Source organism: Bufo gargarizans, chromosome 5, assembly GCF_014858855.1.
Source record: "Bufo gargarizans isolate SCDJY-AF-19 chromosome 5, ASM1485885v1, whole genome shotgun sequence".
In the NCBI taxonomy this organism is placed as follows: domain Eukaryota; kingdom Metazoa; phylum Chordata; class Amphibia; order Anura; family Bufonidae; genus Bufo; species Bufo gargarizans.
Window position 1 is genome coordinate 233,129,421 of NC_058084.1, and position 15,637 is coordinate 233,145,057.

A 15,637-nucleotide genomic window follows, 5' to 3' on the forward strand; every position below is an offset into this window, starting at 1 on the left:
GATTACCAAGTAGAGGCATAAAAGAAGGCATTTATACAAAATAGAAGTGTTCAATTATGCAGAAAGAAGTTGTGGTCAGGAGACATCATCATGGTGACTAAATGAAAAGAGAATGACTCCAGCCAGAGGAGACATCACCTTAATGACAAGGTTATGGTGTAGCGGTATTATTTGACCTTTATAAAGTTATATTATTCGCAATGTTGGCCACGTACACTGTATTATATACTTTATTGTGTTTTATTATGCACATGATTACACTTTGCAAAACCCAATCCCCACCCTTGGCGTGAAAAAGGTTGGGGAACTCTGGTATAGTACATCTGTATTGCAGCAAGTTACTAAAGATTAGCAGTTTTAGTCTTTAGTATTTGCGGCCTTATGCATGTTCGTGACGTAGCAGGACTTCATATCTTGCGTACTGCATGTAAAATGCAAATTTTTTTCAAGACAAGGTTTTTAACAGCATGTAATTTCAAGTGGCATTATCATAAATTGAGGTTAATCCTTTTGTGTTTAACATAGAGTATCTAGTGAAAAGTAATAAACAATGCCTTTATCCAGTTAACTTCTTTTTATGCCCATGGTATGATTCTCTGAATCACTAAACCTTTTATTGAACATTATAACTCTTATTTTATTCTTCATCGCAGCATTCGGGTATTGGAGGTGCAGCAGCTGGCAAAAAGAACAGGACCTGGAAGAACCTGAAACAGATTCTTGCCCTAGAAAGGGCATTGTCATGGCAACTAAGCGATCCTAGCTGTAAGCAGTTTAGCATGCATTTATAAATAATGAAACCAACTCTAATAACTATCATTGAAGCTACTATTGTATGCCAGCTTACATTGCTTTTCTCTGTGCTCGTCTTAATATTTATATGCTAAATGTTTTGCACATTTTATTTATTTATTTCAGAGCTCCAAAAGGATGAAGTAGACGCAGGTGAAACTTGAAAAATTTGTATATCGTTGAAAGTTCATTTATTTCAGTAGTGCAACTTAAAAGGTGAAACTAATATATGAGAGACTCATTACATGCAAAGCGAAAAATTTCAAGCCTTTATTTGTTATAATTTGGATGATTATGGATTACAGCTTATGAAAACCCCCAAAGTAACAATCTCAGTTCCCCTTTGCTCAAGGGGTATGGATTAATTAGCCGACTAGTGTGACACTTTGAGCCCAGAATATTGAACCTTTTTACAATATTCTAATTTTAAATTTCATTAATTCAACTCCTTTTAAGTTGCATTACTGAAATAAATGAACTTTTGCACGATATTCTAATTTTTCAAGTTTTTTCTGTATGCTATTGTGCATGCATAACATCTTACGTGAAATGGCTTAGATATGAGCTCCCCTTCAATCCTTTACCATGTATGAATGGGGCATTGGAGCATTTCCCTGCTCCAATGTTCCCCTTGCCTGGAGCTGCATTTTGCAAATCGGACATGTCACTTTATATGGTAATAACTTTGGAATGCTTTTACTTACCCAACCCATTCTGAGATCTTCCCGTGACACATTGTACTTCATGTCAGTGGCAAACTTGAGCTGATATGTTACCTTTATTTATAAAAAAGAAATTGCCAAATTTATGAAAAATTTGCAGTTTTCAAGATTTGAATTCTGCTGCATTTAAAAGACATAGTGATACCTTACAAAATATATTAACATTTAGCATGTCTACTTTATGTTGGCATCATTTCGTAAAAATTTTATTTTTTAAGACATTAGAAGGCTTAGGCTAGTTTCACACTAGCGTTCGGCTGTCCGCTCGTGAGCTCCGTTTGAAGGGGCTCACGAGCGGACCCGAATGCTTCCGTCCAGCCCTGATGCAGTCTGAATGGATGCGGATCCGCTCAGACTGCATCAGTCTGGCGGCGTTCAGCCTCCGCTCCGCTCAGCAGGCGGACACCTGAACGAGGCATGCGGATCCGTCCAGACTTACAATGTAAGTCAATGGGGACGGATCCGTTTGAAGATGCCACAATATGGCTCAATCTTCAAGCGGATCCGTCCCCCATTGACTTTCAATGTAAAAGTCTGGACGGATCCGCTCAGGCTAATTTCACACGTAGCTTTTTTTTGCCAATATAATGCAGACGAATCCGTTCTGAACGGAGCCTCCGTCTGCATTATTATGATCGGATCCGTTCAGAACGGATCCGATCGAACGCTAGTGTGAAAGTAGCCTTAGAATATTTTAAACAAATTTTTTTATTTACACGAAAACAGTTTACTGATGAATTCAGATCTGAAGTTACTTTGCGGGGTCACATGGTAGAAACCACCCATAAATGACCCCATTTTAGAGACTACACTAGGGATGAGCGAATCGACTTCAGATGCTTCATCCAAAGTCGATTTGCATAAAACTTTGAATACTGTACGGAGCAAGCGCCCAGTGGGATCAACTCCATCAGAACCCACAAAGCCACACTCCCAGCGCTCCACGTCCTGCCTCTTCTCCTCCCATTTGTCCTCAACTTCCACCGTGCCGTCATCTCGTTCAGCTGGCAAAAGGCAGGTTTCCATGGCCCAAATCGAACGTAAAAAGTTGATGGTGCCGGATAACCCTCTTGCCCAACGGCTGACCGCCGGCTTGTCAGAACTACTAGCCCGCCAACTACTGACCATATAAACTGGTGAACTCTGAGACCTTTAGAAAATGTATGGCCATTGGCACACCGCAATGAAAGAAAAGGAAATATTTCTCCCAGAAGGGCATCCCTGAGCTATATGGCCATGTTCAGCGGCAAGTGAATGTATCTCTGGCACACAGTGTCGGTACCAAGATACATCTGACCACAGACACGTGGTTTAGCAACTACGGGCAGGGAAGGTACATAAATTTTACTTCCCACTGGTTGAACCTTCTGATGGCTGTTAAGCATGCAACCCGTGGCACCCGTGTGGATTTGGTGTTACCACCATGGATTGCATGCAGACCTGCCTCTTCTTTTCCTACTCCATCCTCCATCTCCTCCTCGACTGACTCCCCCTTTTACACTGCTACCGCCACTTTCGCTGCACCCCCCAGCTCCCCACGACCTATTCGACGTGCCAGGTGAGACGTTGCCATGCTGTGCTGTGGCTGTTGTTCCTGGAAGCTAACAGGCTGATTAGTGGCTATACCCGCTCAATTTGACAGTTGTTAAAGTGGTGTGCAACAACGGTGCCAATATGCTGAACACGCTGAAACAGGGCAAAATGACACACGTCCTGAACTTAGTCGTGCAGCGATTCGTTGCCAAATACATCTTGTGCGGCCATGGCTTGCCTTGCTGACGTTCAGCGGCAACACCACTTGCCCGGCAGTTTGTGACTGCCCAATGCGCTGGAACTCCACCTTGTATATGCTTGATAGGGTGCTCCAACAGAAACATGCTGTTATCAACTACCTGTACGAACTCTGCGGCAGGACTGGTTCGTGTTTTAAATTTTTTTTTTTTTTTTACCGCGCAAGTGGCTGCTCATGCACGACGCATGCAGACTTCTGCGGCCATTTGATGAGATCAGTTGCAGCCAGGGCGCCATCAGTGACATCGTACCTTACGCCTTTTTTCTGGAGTGTACATTGCATCGTGTTATTGATCAAGCCATCGAGGAGCAGGAGCAAGAAGATGAGAAAGTTGCGATGCTGAATGAATTCCCGGGGGGGGGGGCTACTCCATCTGAGACAAGTCAGCGGGATTCTGGAGGAGTCAGAGGAGAATGGTGCCTGGGGGAGAAGAGCAGGCTTTAAACTTTTCTGGGATCCCTGGTGTTGTCCATGGATGGGGGGAGGAGACCGAGGACGACATTCTCCTGTGCGAGGCCGTTCCACCGCAATGTGCAAATGGGGACCTTCATGCGCCATTGTTTAAAGAGGGACCCTGTATAAAAGGCATAAAGGGCAAGGACCAGTACTGGGTGGCAACGTACTTAGACCCCCAGTAGAAACACAAAATGGCAGACACAGGGCTCCAGATGGCGACCAAAATGGTCGCAAATGTGACCTAGAATTGCTAAATGGCTACAAGACTTTTTAGTCTTGTCACCATTTGCGCGTAGACCCACCGCTGCTCTGCCGCTTTCGCATTAAACTGACATGGCACACGCTGCTCTCAGCGCGTGCCATGTTCTCAACAACACAGGGGAGAAGGAGGCAGTCTTTCCCCCCTGTACTGCTGCTGCCGCTGCCACCAGTGGGCTTATAGCAGTGAGGAGGAGGGGAGGGGCTATGGCCACTGCGCCACCAATGAATATCATTAATGCTTAATGCAAACGCAGGCTGCAGGTGCCGGACATATCCCATACCCGGCACCCAGACTCTGACTGCGCGCTGCGATCCGCCTTTATTAACCCCTCAGCATAAACGTTATTAATTGGTGGCGCAGTGCACCGCACCCCCCCAACCCCAGTATTATAATTTAGAATCATTGGTGGCGCAGTGCGCCCCCAATTCCCCATCCCCCAAGTATTATCAATGGTGGCAGCGGCAGTTCCGATCGGAGCACCAGCAGTGTAAGCCTGGGGCTTCGATCGGTTACCATGGCAGCCAGGACGCTACTGAAGGCCTGGCTGCCATAGTAAGCTCCATGCTGCTGTGTGCACAGGGCAAGGGATGAAAGATCTCAGGGTCTAGCCCCTAAGGGGGTAAATGGGTATTAAATAAAAAGTTAACAAAAAAAGGTTGAAAAAAACCAAACTCCAAAATATTAAATTTAATCACTCCCCTGCCAAATTTTACATATAAAATATATAAACAATAAAAAAAATTACCTATCACCACACCCAAAAAAGTGCGAACTATTAATATAGTTAAAAATATCTGTGGTGAATGCGGTAACAGAAAAAAAGTGCAATTTGGCTTTTTTTTTTTTTTTTGGGTCACCTTGCCCCGATAAAAATTAGGATTGGACTGTTCTATTATGGTCTAGACGTTCCATAAAATGTGGAATGCATGTAGCTTTTTTGGTGTTTTTATTTTTTCCCGTGGTATTGAGTATCGCAATACTTTTTTATGGTATCAAAATCATGTCCAAATTTTGGTATCGTGACAATTCCGTATTCAACCCCCAATATATATATATATTTTTTTTTGTCTGGAGCCCTGGGACATGTTACCAGCATCAGAGGGCTGTCAGAATGCAGCATTTTCAGGCCTTGCTTCGAGAGATGCTGCATTCTGCTGGTGCGGGTGCTGGCAGAGGAATTTCCATCCACAGAGAGACAGTTGAGAGTACCAATCCTACAGCGCATGCAAGAAGAGGGTGGTTTGAAGATGTGTTGGTCACTTCGGATATGAGATAATTCTTGCAGCCAACCCATCGACAGCCGTCCTCCGGATCCAGCCTCAGGGAATCCCTAGACCGACAGGTGTTCGACTACATCGGGTTAACGACCGATGTGGACGCTTTGAGAAACAAGGAACCACTTGACTACTGGGTGTACAGGGTTGACCTGTGGCCAGAGCTGGCACAATTTGCCATGGAACTCTTGGCTTGCCCCTCGTTGAGTGTCCTGTCCTAAAGGACAATCAGCGCAGCAGGGGGAACCGTGACCGATGAGCGCACTCGCCTAGCTCACGACAGTGTGGACTACCTCACATTTCTAAAAATGAATGAGGCATGGATCTTGGAGGAATTCAACACCTGTGATGACCACGTTTAATGTACCTCCAGCCGCATTATCAATTTTTATTTTCTTTATGATGAATGAATAATTTTTGTTGCGGCTGCAGTAAAATTGATATCCATTGACCATCTAATATACCTCCAGCAACATACAGTGACTTTTTTTTCTTATTTTTTGTTTCTCGCAACATAGAATTTACATGGATTGTTTTGAGGATTTGCATCATTTCATTTACAGAACATGCCTACAACTTTTCTTTTTTTCTTTTTTGTGAAGCATACAACCAATAAGTGAAAATAACAGGAAAAGTCAATGTGCAGAACTATTCACCCCCTAAGTCAATACTTTGTAGAGCCACCTTTTGTGGCAATCATAGCTCCAAGTCTCTTTGGGTAAGTCTCTATGAGTTTACCACATCTTGCCACAGGGATTTTATTCCTATTCCTCCTTGCAAAGCTGCTCTAGCTCCTTCAAGTTGGATGGTTTGCGCTTGTGAACAGCAATCTTTAAAGGGAACCTGTCACCTGGATTTTGGGAATAGAGCTAAGGACGCCGCTAGCACATCCGCAATATCCAGTCCCCATAGCTCTGTGTGCTTTTATTGTGTCAAAAAAACTATTTGATAGATATGCAAGTTAACCTTAGATGAGTCCTGTCCCTGAGATGAGTCCCGCGTGAAGGAGCCCAGCACCGCCCTACATCCTCCAAATCTCCTCCTTGTTCCCTGACGTCACAAAGCTAGAGCGCCATAATATCGCGATGCGCAAGCTAGCGCATGCGCAGTGTCGGCATAGTGTTTTTTCCCTGTGCTGGCATCAGCCTAATAGATTTTGGCAGCGTTTTTAAATTTATTATTTTTTTGACTGTGTTAATCTGGGGGGTTAGGTCATGGGGTATTTTTATAGAGGAGATTCTTACAGACGCGGCGATACCTAATAAGTCTACTTTTTTACAATTATTTAGGTTTTAGACTATATTCTCCTTTTTGATACAAAAACCATTTTTTAATATCTAAAGTCATTTTTTTTTTTTTTAGCTGATTATCTTATGTAGGGGCTCATTTTTTGCAGGATGAGAGGACTGATTTATTGGCAATATTTTGGGGTATATGACTTTTTGATCGCTCGCTATTAAACCTTGCACCTTTTTTTTGGGAACCGCGTTAATCTGGGGGGGTTAGGGTATGGGGTATTGTTATAGAGGAGATTATTACCGATGTGGCGATACCTAATTTGTATACTTAATTTTATTTTTTATTTTTTTTCAATTTTTTTGGGGGGTGTCTCAAGTCTGAGAACCATAGTTTTTTTTTTTTTTTTATCTGATTGTCAGTGGCTAAATTGGGATATAAATTTCGTACTCCATGGAAGTGTGGTACTCCCTGAAGCACCCAATAATGCAGAGGCCCGGGTGATCGGGGCACGTGTCGCACTGAGTAGTGGTGTCCTTCCGTATCCCCCTCCTGTGACACACTCTGCACCTTTTTTGGGGTCTGTCCCTTCTTTCCAGTATGGGGGACCACACCTGGAAAGTTTTGGCCAGGGACAATCTGGGCGCCTCCAGTTCCCGAGGTACTCCGACCTGCTCTTTCCCGGTCTGAAAAGATCAGGGCTTTGAGGACTGTCTCATAGAACTGGAGGAATGTCCCTGTGTTGCCAGAGCTCCAGGACAGCACAAAAGAGTTGTACAAGGCAACCTGTACCAAGTAGACTGCAACTTTTTTGTACCATGACAGTGTTTTGCGCATGGCATTATATGGCTTGAGGACTTGATCAGAGAGATCAACTCCTCCCATATACCGATTGTAGTCGACGATACAATCGGGCTTGAGGACCGTTGCCGCGGCACCTCGCATAGGGACAGGGGTGATGCCGTTACCATGAATTGTGGACAGTACAAGGACATCCCTCTTGACCTCATATCTGACCAGCAACAGGTTTCCAGTGGTAAGGGCATGGGTCACACCCCTGGGGATAGGTACCTGGAGGCAGTGGCGTAGCGTGGGTTGCCAGCACCCGGGGCGAGCCATGTATTGCGCCCCCCCCCCCCTCCCAACCTGTGGACACGCCCCTTTTACAGCTAATGTAGCAGTCCTATGTAACACCACAGATAACATGGTGACAACGCTCTAAGTACAGATGATGTAGTAGATGGGTATAAGGCCCCAGAATTCAGAACACGCACAGTGTGACCTGAAGTCTGGGGCCAGGATGCAGCAGGGATGCGCCAAATTCTCAATCCACCCCCCCCCCCCCAACCCTACCGTATAACAAATATGTGTTTGGACATTACATACATCACTACAAAATATACAGTATAATACAGCACCACATACCTCATCCATCCAGTGACGTCTCCTGTGATGTAGACTTTCCTCAGCATCTTCATTCAGAGATAAGACCGCCATGACACCTTCTTTCAGCCGCGTCTCATCTCTGCAGAGTTTTATTAATATTAGTTATTATTATTATATATAATGCCCCACTCTGTATAATGACCCCTCTGTAATATTAGGATATATAATGGGCCATTATATATCCTAATAATACAGAGGGGGCCATTATATATAATAATTATCCAGAGGGTCCATTATATATCCTAATATTACAGAGGGGTCATTATATATAATAATTATACAGAGGGGCATTATATATATAATATTAATACAGAGGGGGCCATTATATATCCTAATATTACAGAGGGGTCACTATATATAATATACAGAGAGGCCATTATATATTATAGTTATACAGAAGGGGCCATAATAAATAATTATACAAAGGAGCCATTATATATTATACAGAGGGGCCATTATAATAATACAGAGGGGCCATTATATATTATAATAATACAGAGGGGCCATTATATATTATAGTTATACAGAAGGGGCCATAATAAATAATAATTATACAAAGGAGCCATTATATATTATACAGAGGGGCCATTATATATTATAATAATACAGAGGGGCCATTATATATCCTAATATTACAGAGGGGCCATTATATATTATAGTTATACAGAGAGGCTATTAATAATGGGCCCTCTGTATAATTATTATATATTATGGCCCCCTTGTATAATTCTAATATATAATGGCCCCTCTGTATTATTATAATATATAATGGCCCCTCTGTATTATTATAATGGCCCCTCTGTATAATATATAATGACTCCTTTGTATAATTATTATTTATTATGGCCCCCTCTGTATAACTATAATATATAATGGCCTTCTGTATAATGTATCATGGCCCCTCTGTATAATATAAAACGGTACCCATTCTTTAAATATACTGGCCACCTCCATAGTGCCCCCAGTATGGCCCCCAGTACTTACATAAAAAAAAAAAAAAAGTACTCACCTCTCTTCATCACCTCTTGCAGTCTTTGCTTGGGCGTCCCGGCGCAGGCAGTCAGGAAAACATCACCGTGGCCTCCTGCGCCGCGTCATCGCGTCATCTCGCGAGACCCGGCGCAGGCAGTCAGGAACACATCACCGTGGCCTCCTGCGCCGCGTCATCGCGTCATCTCGCGAGACCCGGCGCAGGAGGTCACGGTCATATAATCACGATCTCCTGGACTCCTGCGCCGCTCTACTGCGTTTTAAAGCTTGATGCCAGGCGGAACGGAGGGGATGGGAGCCATAGGCTTCCATCACCCTCATTTTACTGCCTTCTGCCTGGCGCCCCCTACAATTTGGCGCCCGGGGCAACGGCCCCCCTGGCCCCCCCCACGCTACGCCCCTGCCTGGAGGGGTTCGGCAGGGAGGCCGTGTTGATTTTTCTGCATGGTCCCACAAGAGGACATGGATCTGGCGGAGAGGGAGTGGAACAAGGGGATACTAGCATAAAAGTTATCCACGTACAGGTGGTAACCCTTATCTAGCGGTGGGTGCATAAGGTCCCACACAAGTTTCCCGCTAACACCCAGAGTGGGGGGACATTCTGGGGGTTGAATACGGAATTCTCGTCCCTCGTACACACGAAACTTGTAAGTTTGTACAGCTTCACGCCATACCTCGCCTGCTTTGAGGGAACATACTGGCGGAAAAGGAGTCTCCCCTTGAACGCAATGAGAGACTCGTCAATTGTGACCTCCCTATGCATGCATCGGTCTTCTATTGTGTATTAAAAACATATAAGTCTAACTCCTGTCCACCTTATGAACATTGCAAACTGATGTTTTATAACCTGATGTAATCTGTCTACTTTCTGCCCAAGCGGCGGCGTGTAAGCTTCACTTCTGCCCAGCCAGCCGCGCCCCAACTGCCGCTTTGAAGCGCCGCCCAGCTCATCAATATTCATTTCGCTGGGCGGCTTCTGCTATCCCCGACATTCCGAGATCCCATAGCTTTCTACTGGGCATGCGCGGGATCTCAGAAGGTTGGGGACAGCAGAAGCAGCCCAGCGAAGTGAATATTGATGAGCTGGGCAGCGCTTCAAAACGGTAGTTGGGACGCGGCTGGCTGGGCAGAAGTGAAGCTGTAACGCTGCCCCTTGGGCAGAAAGAAGACTGATTACATCAGTTTATAAAACATTAGTTTGCAGTGTTCATAAGGTGGACAGGAGTTAGAAGAGTAGTTTTGATGCCTTCATAGTAATGAAAGTAAAGAATACTCTTTGAATGAGAAGGTGTGTCCAAACTTTTGGTCTGTACTGTATATAGATAATTATGCTTATTGAGCCTGTCAGTGTCACTTTAATTGGTGATAACTTTAAAACGCTTTGACTTATTCGGGCCATTCTGAGATTGCTTTTTCGTCACATATTGTACTTCATGACACTGGTAAAATCAAGTAAAATTCATTTTTATTTATAAAAAAAATACCAAATTTACCAATTTTTTTTATTTTTTATTTAAATTTCCAAGTTTCAATTTCTCTACTTTAATACATAGTAATACCTCCAAAAATGGTTATTACCTTACATTACCCATATGTCTACTTCATATTTGGATCATTTTGGGAATGATATTTTATATTTTGGGGATGTTACAAGGCACAGCAAATCTAGAAATTTTTCAGAAATTTTCAAAAACCCAATTTTTAGGGAACAGTTCAGGTCTGAAGTCACTTTATTAATAGAAACCACCCAAAAATTGCCCCATTCTAGAAACTACACACCTCAAGGTAGTCAAAACTGGTTTTACAAACTTTAACGGTTTAGGTGTTGCACGAGAGTTATTGACAAATGGGGATGAAATTTCAGGATTTAAATTTTTTGCCAAATTTTCAATTTTAACCCATTTTTTTCCCACTAACAAAGCAAGGGTTAACAGCCAAACAAGACTGCATCTTTATTGCCCTGACTCCGCCGTTTACAGAATCACATCATATGTGGTCGTACACTACTGTACGGCCACACGGCAGGGCATAGAGGGAAAAGAGCGTCATGTGGTTTTTGGAGGGTGGATTTTTATGGACCGGTTTATTTACACAGTGTCCTGTTTCAACACCCCTGTAATAGAAACTCCCTAAAAGTGACCCCATCTAAGAAACTACACACCTCAAGGTATTCAAAACTGATCTTAAAAGCTATGTTAGCCCTTTAGGTGTTACACAAGAGTTATTGGCAAATGGAGATGAAATTTCAGAATTTCATTTTTTTGCCACATTTTCCATTTTAACCAATTTTTTTTCCCCTCACCCATGACGGCACCCCATGCGACCAGCGACCTCCCATCCGGGACAGGAAACCTGAGAAGATAAAAGGTTCACACCCCCACCAAGCACCAGTTCAGGTTTCCTGTCCTCCGGATAGGAAGTTTCTTGGAAGTTCTAAAGATGGTTCTCACCTGCAGCTGGGGGGGAGGCCCAGTTTCTGATCCGGTAGGAGACCTCCCCCAGGCGGCTGAAGGCTCTCCGGAGCTGCTGCCTCAAGTCTGCTTTTCCCCTGATTTCGGCGCCGATCCCGATGGAGCCGCTGTGGCCCTGTCCAAGCGGCTTCCCTCATGTGGTTCAGCGTTTTTGCCCGGGTTCCTGTTGGCGTAGGGGAGGAGTCTGCGCATGCGTGTAGGGGAGGCGGGGCGGGACCTAACCCGGAAGTAGAGGGGAAAAAGCGCCAGAATAAGCCTAGGCACGTCCTTTAAAATATAAATGTGGCTGCGGGGGGAATCCAGCCAGCTGATGTAGCACACAGTGTTGTGCTGAAGAGGCTCTTTTCCTGCAAAGATGTTGAAGAAGAAAAAAGAAAAAAAAAAAGGAAGAAGGGAATTAAACGCAGTGAAAAGGGAGGGAGAGAAAGTATTTTCTGGAGCGCCAAGAGGACTATCTAGAAGTGGTGGAATGTTAGGGATGGGATATATATGGTTTGGTGGGCATTCACCGAGGCAGCACCCTGAAGCAGTGTACGTCAGTGCACTGCAAGGTAATATGAAGATAAAAAGGAAGAAAAAGGTGGGGGGCGCCAAGGTGAAAAAAATAAATAAATAAATAAATTTAAATAAATAACTCTGATTTGTGCTACTACTTTACAGTATCGATATATTGCAAAGGAATATATATCACTGTGTCTATGTAGTTAGCAGTAGTCTCAGTATATGGTGAGCCTATATATCACTGTGTCTCTTTATATTTTGTTATGTTGGTTCTATTTCACAGTATCGATATATGGCAACACATATATCACTATACTGGTATTTAAAAAATGATTAGTGCAGCTAATAATAAATAATATAAAGAAATATTTGTAAAAAATTATGAGAAGGAAACAGAAGGTGACTTACTTCACCAGGGAGGGAGATATAGGATAAGCAAAATACACCTATACCTGCTCCTCCCCTGCCGAGATCGCTTGTCGGACAGTATAAACTTTCCTCCACGTCCCAAATGATGGTAGTCAGGGTTCCAAATGGAGAGTTTTTAATTACATAAATAGATAAAAGCTCAACGCGTTTCGGGGTATCTTCCCCTTTCTCAAGAGCAGTGTTGGTTGAAAACACATAACATAAGGTGCATATAGCCAAAAGTGTATATATAGGTATCTTAATTGAACACTCAAAAGACAGTTTCCTAACAGTTTTGGCGGGTACCGGAAGTGGGCGGAGCGTCGCCTGCCAAAGACCCCATCAACAATGATCATGATGCCAATACCCAATATGTCCATAACTCTCACCACCACCACCCTTAACCAGGAAGTCACCTCACCCCGCACCAGCATGCGAGACAGCAGATCCCGTGTGAATACACCCCCGGGCCAGGGTGACATCCAAACTCTGGCCATTGATGATCCTTCTCTCCTTCCGATCGACAAGATCGTTCACATGAGCCGGGACTATCCCACATCTGATACCACCACGAGGGATGTCAACCTTGATATGACCACCAACCATACGAGTGGTCAGGATGAAACCGCCCTCCAGAACATCATCAGTCGCCCCATTCCCCCACCTGTTTCCCCGTTATTCAATATTAATAATATTTCCACCTACAGTTCTTCAGACTCCGTCTCAGAATTGGATCCTTTTTTAGCCTTACCATCCAATCTATCCGAGAATCCTCCGTTAAATCAACTCTCCCCAGCCTCGACCCCCTCACGGTCCACCCTTTCGAGCATCCAACTCCTCACACCCTTGTTATCGCAAAACATGGTAGTTCGATCCAGAATACCCATCCCACCACTTCCACGTCCCCAGGAAAAAATAACTCATTTCTACAGCCCAATCAACACACCGAAACAGACCAAAAGGAAGGGAAGAGAAAACGGAGGAGACGAGGATGTAGAGGAGGACAGAAACGCCCACGCTTCCAAAAAAGCGAAACCGCGTCCTGCCCAGCCTCCACCAACTCCCCCCAATACTTTGAAATCCAAGGGTATCTTCAATCTATCTAAATACATCCTTCAAAGGGACGAAGTAGAAGTACTCAGTAAAGGCCTTTCCTTTTGCCCCACTAGTGGACCGGACATATTCGAACTATTCGTGGACTTGAATCGTTTTATTCGTAACCTCACCCTCCAGCGACACTATACTGTTAAAAACCGCTACTATTCTAAATCCCCCATCAACATGCCCTCAGAATTCGACACACATACAGCGGAAAACTCGGATTTGGAGGATGAGGACATTAAACTACTAGTTGATGAACTCGTCAACGCCCCCATCCATTCATCACTTAGACCCAAATCCTCCTTTTATCCCTTAAACCAGGGATGTCAAACTCGTGGCCCTCCAGCTGTTGCAAAACTACAACTCCCATCATGCCTGGCCATACTACAGCTATCAGGGAATGATGGGAGTTGTAGTTTTGCAACATCTGGAGGGCCATGAGTTTGACATCCATGCCTTAAACAGTAGAGGGCCACACCTCGAGACTTTCTACAACTTGGTCCTCAACGAGTTAAAGACCACGTTTTCCCCCACCAATAGGGAACAATCACCAGCTTACACTTACAATCTGTCTAGTGAACAGAGGAAAGCGATCACTAGGTTAGCCAAAAATAACAATATTGTCATCAAGAACGCTGACAAAGGGGGTGGGGTGGTTATTATGGACTCTGAATACTACCACAAAGAGGCCCTGAATATCTTGTCGGATACAAACTACTACCAAACACTTAAAACTGACCCGACAGATCATTACAGGAAAAAATTATTTGATTTGATACAGGTGGGACACACATTGGGAACACTGAATAAGCAAGAAAAGAATGTCATTTTAATAGAATACCCGTCCACCCCTTATTTTTATTTTCTCCCGAAGATCCACAAAACATTGCTTAACCCTCCCGGAAGGCCTATCATATCCGGTATTGATTCCTTAACATCTAACCTCTCAGCTTATGTGGACAACCTCCTACAGAAATATGTTGTCCATCTTCCAGCGTATCTTAGAGACTCGAGCCACCTTATTACACTATTGGGTGACATAGCCTGGTCAGATGACATGTTCTGGGTTACCCTTGATGTAGCAGCACTATATAGTAATATTATTCATGAACAGGGCATACACGCAGTCGACAGGTTCCTCTCAGCAGATCCTTTTATGCCATCAACACAGAAAAAGTTTATTTTGGACTCCATCTTGTTTATCCTTAATCACAATTACTTCAAATACAACAACACATTTTATATTCAACAACGAGGCACGGCGATGGGGACAAAATTTGCCCCATCCTATGCCAACTTGTTTATGGGGGCCTTGGAAGACACAATTGGCCTCATACACCATCCCAATATATTGTTCTATAGACGTTTTATTGATGATATCATTTTTATTTGGAAAGGGGAACGTAATATTTTAGACCAATATATTTTTAACCTTAATTCCAATAATTGGAATCTGGCCTTCACTGCCCATGTAGATGCCAACCATGCCACATTCTTAGATTTGGAGTTAACGATACAGGATAACCAAATCGAAACACATACACATTTTAAAACAGTTGATGCTAATAGCTACCTCGATTTATAAAAGTTGTCACTATCACAAATGGAAACGAAACATCCCGTATGGTCAGATGCGAAGGATAAGAAGGAACTGCTCTAACAACCAGGTGATGCAGAAACAGCTGGAAACCCTCAAGACTAGATTTTTAGAAAAGGGCTACCCAAAAGGCCTAATCGACGACTCACTTAAAAAAATAGAAAGAGAAAACCAAGCCGACTGTCTGATACCTACGAACAAACAATCCAAAAGTAATAACTTGTCTACAACGCCACAAAGAGAGGATGAGAATAAATATAAATATAATTTCATAACCCGTTACAGTTCAGCACACCACAAAATCAGGGAAATACTAAACCGCCACTGGTCCATTCTACAGAAAGACCCCATCTTGGGCAGAGTAGTGGCCAGTAAACCAAACTTAACTTTCCGTAGAGCAAAGTCACTTAAAGAGATGTTAGCTCCATCATGTCCAAAACTTTGTGTATCCGCCAATACTATCACCACCATAACGACCAAGAGCAAGGGTTCCTTTAAATGCGGGCACAAACGGTGTAAGTGCTGTCTAATAATTAGTGACGGGCTGCAGGAAGTTGAGATTACTGCCGAAAAGGAAAAAAATCACACT

The 15,637-nt window shown here is 43.7% G+C and overlaps 1 protein-coding gene across 2 annotated transcripts in view; it reads left to right on the top strand.

The window, feature by feature from the left end:
• INO80C (INO80 complex subunit C) overlaps positions 1-15,637 on the top strand; it is a 134,531-nt gene that overhangs the window by 29,043 nt on the left and 89,851 nt on the right. For both annotated transcript variants that reach the window (XM_044294648.1, XM_044294647.1), the window contains exon 2: positions 654-765. In XM_044294648.1, coding sequence (XP_044150583.1) covers positions 654-765 — 112 coding nt within the window. The remainder of the gene's footprint in view (positions 1-653; positions 766-15,637) is intronic.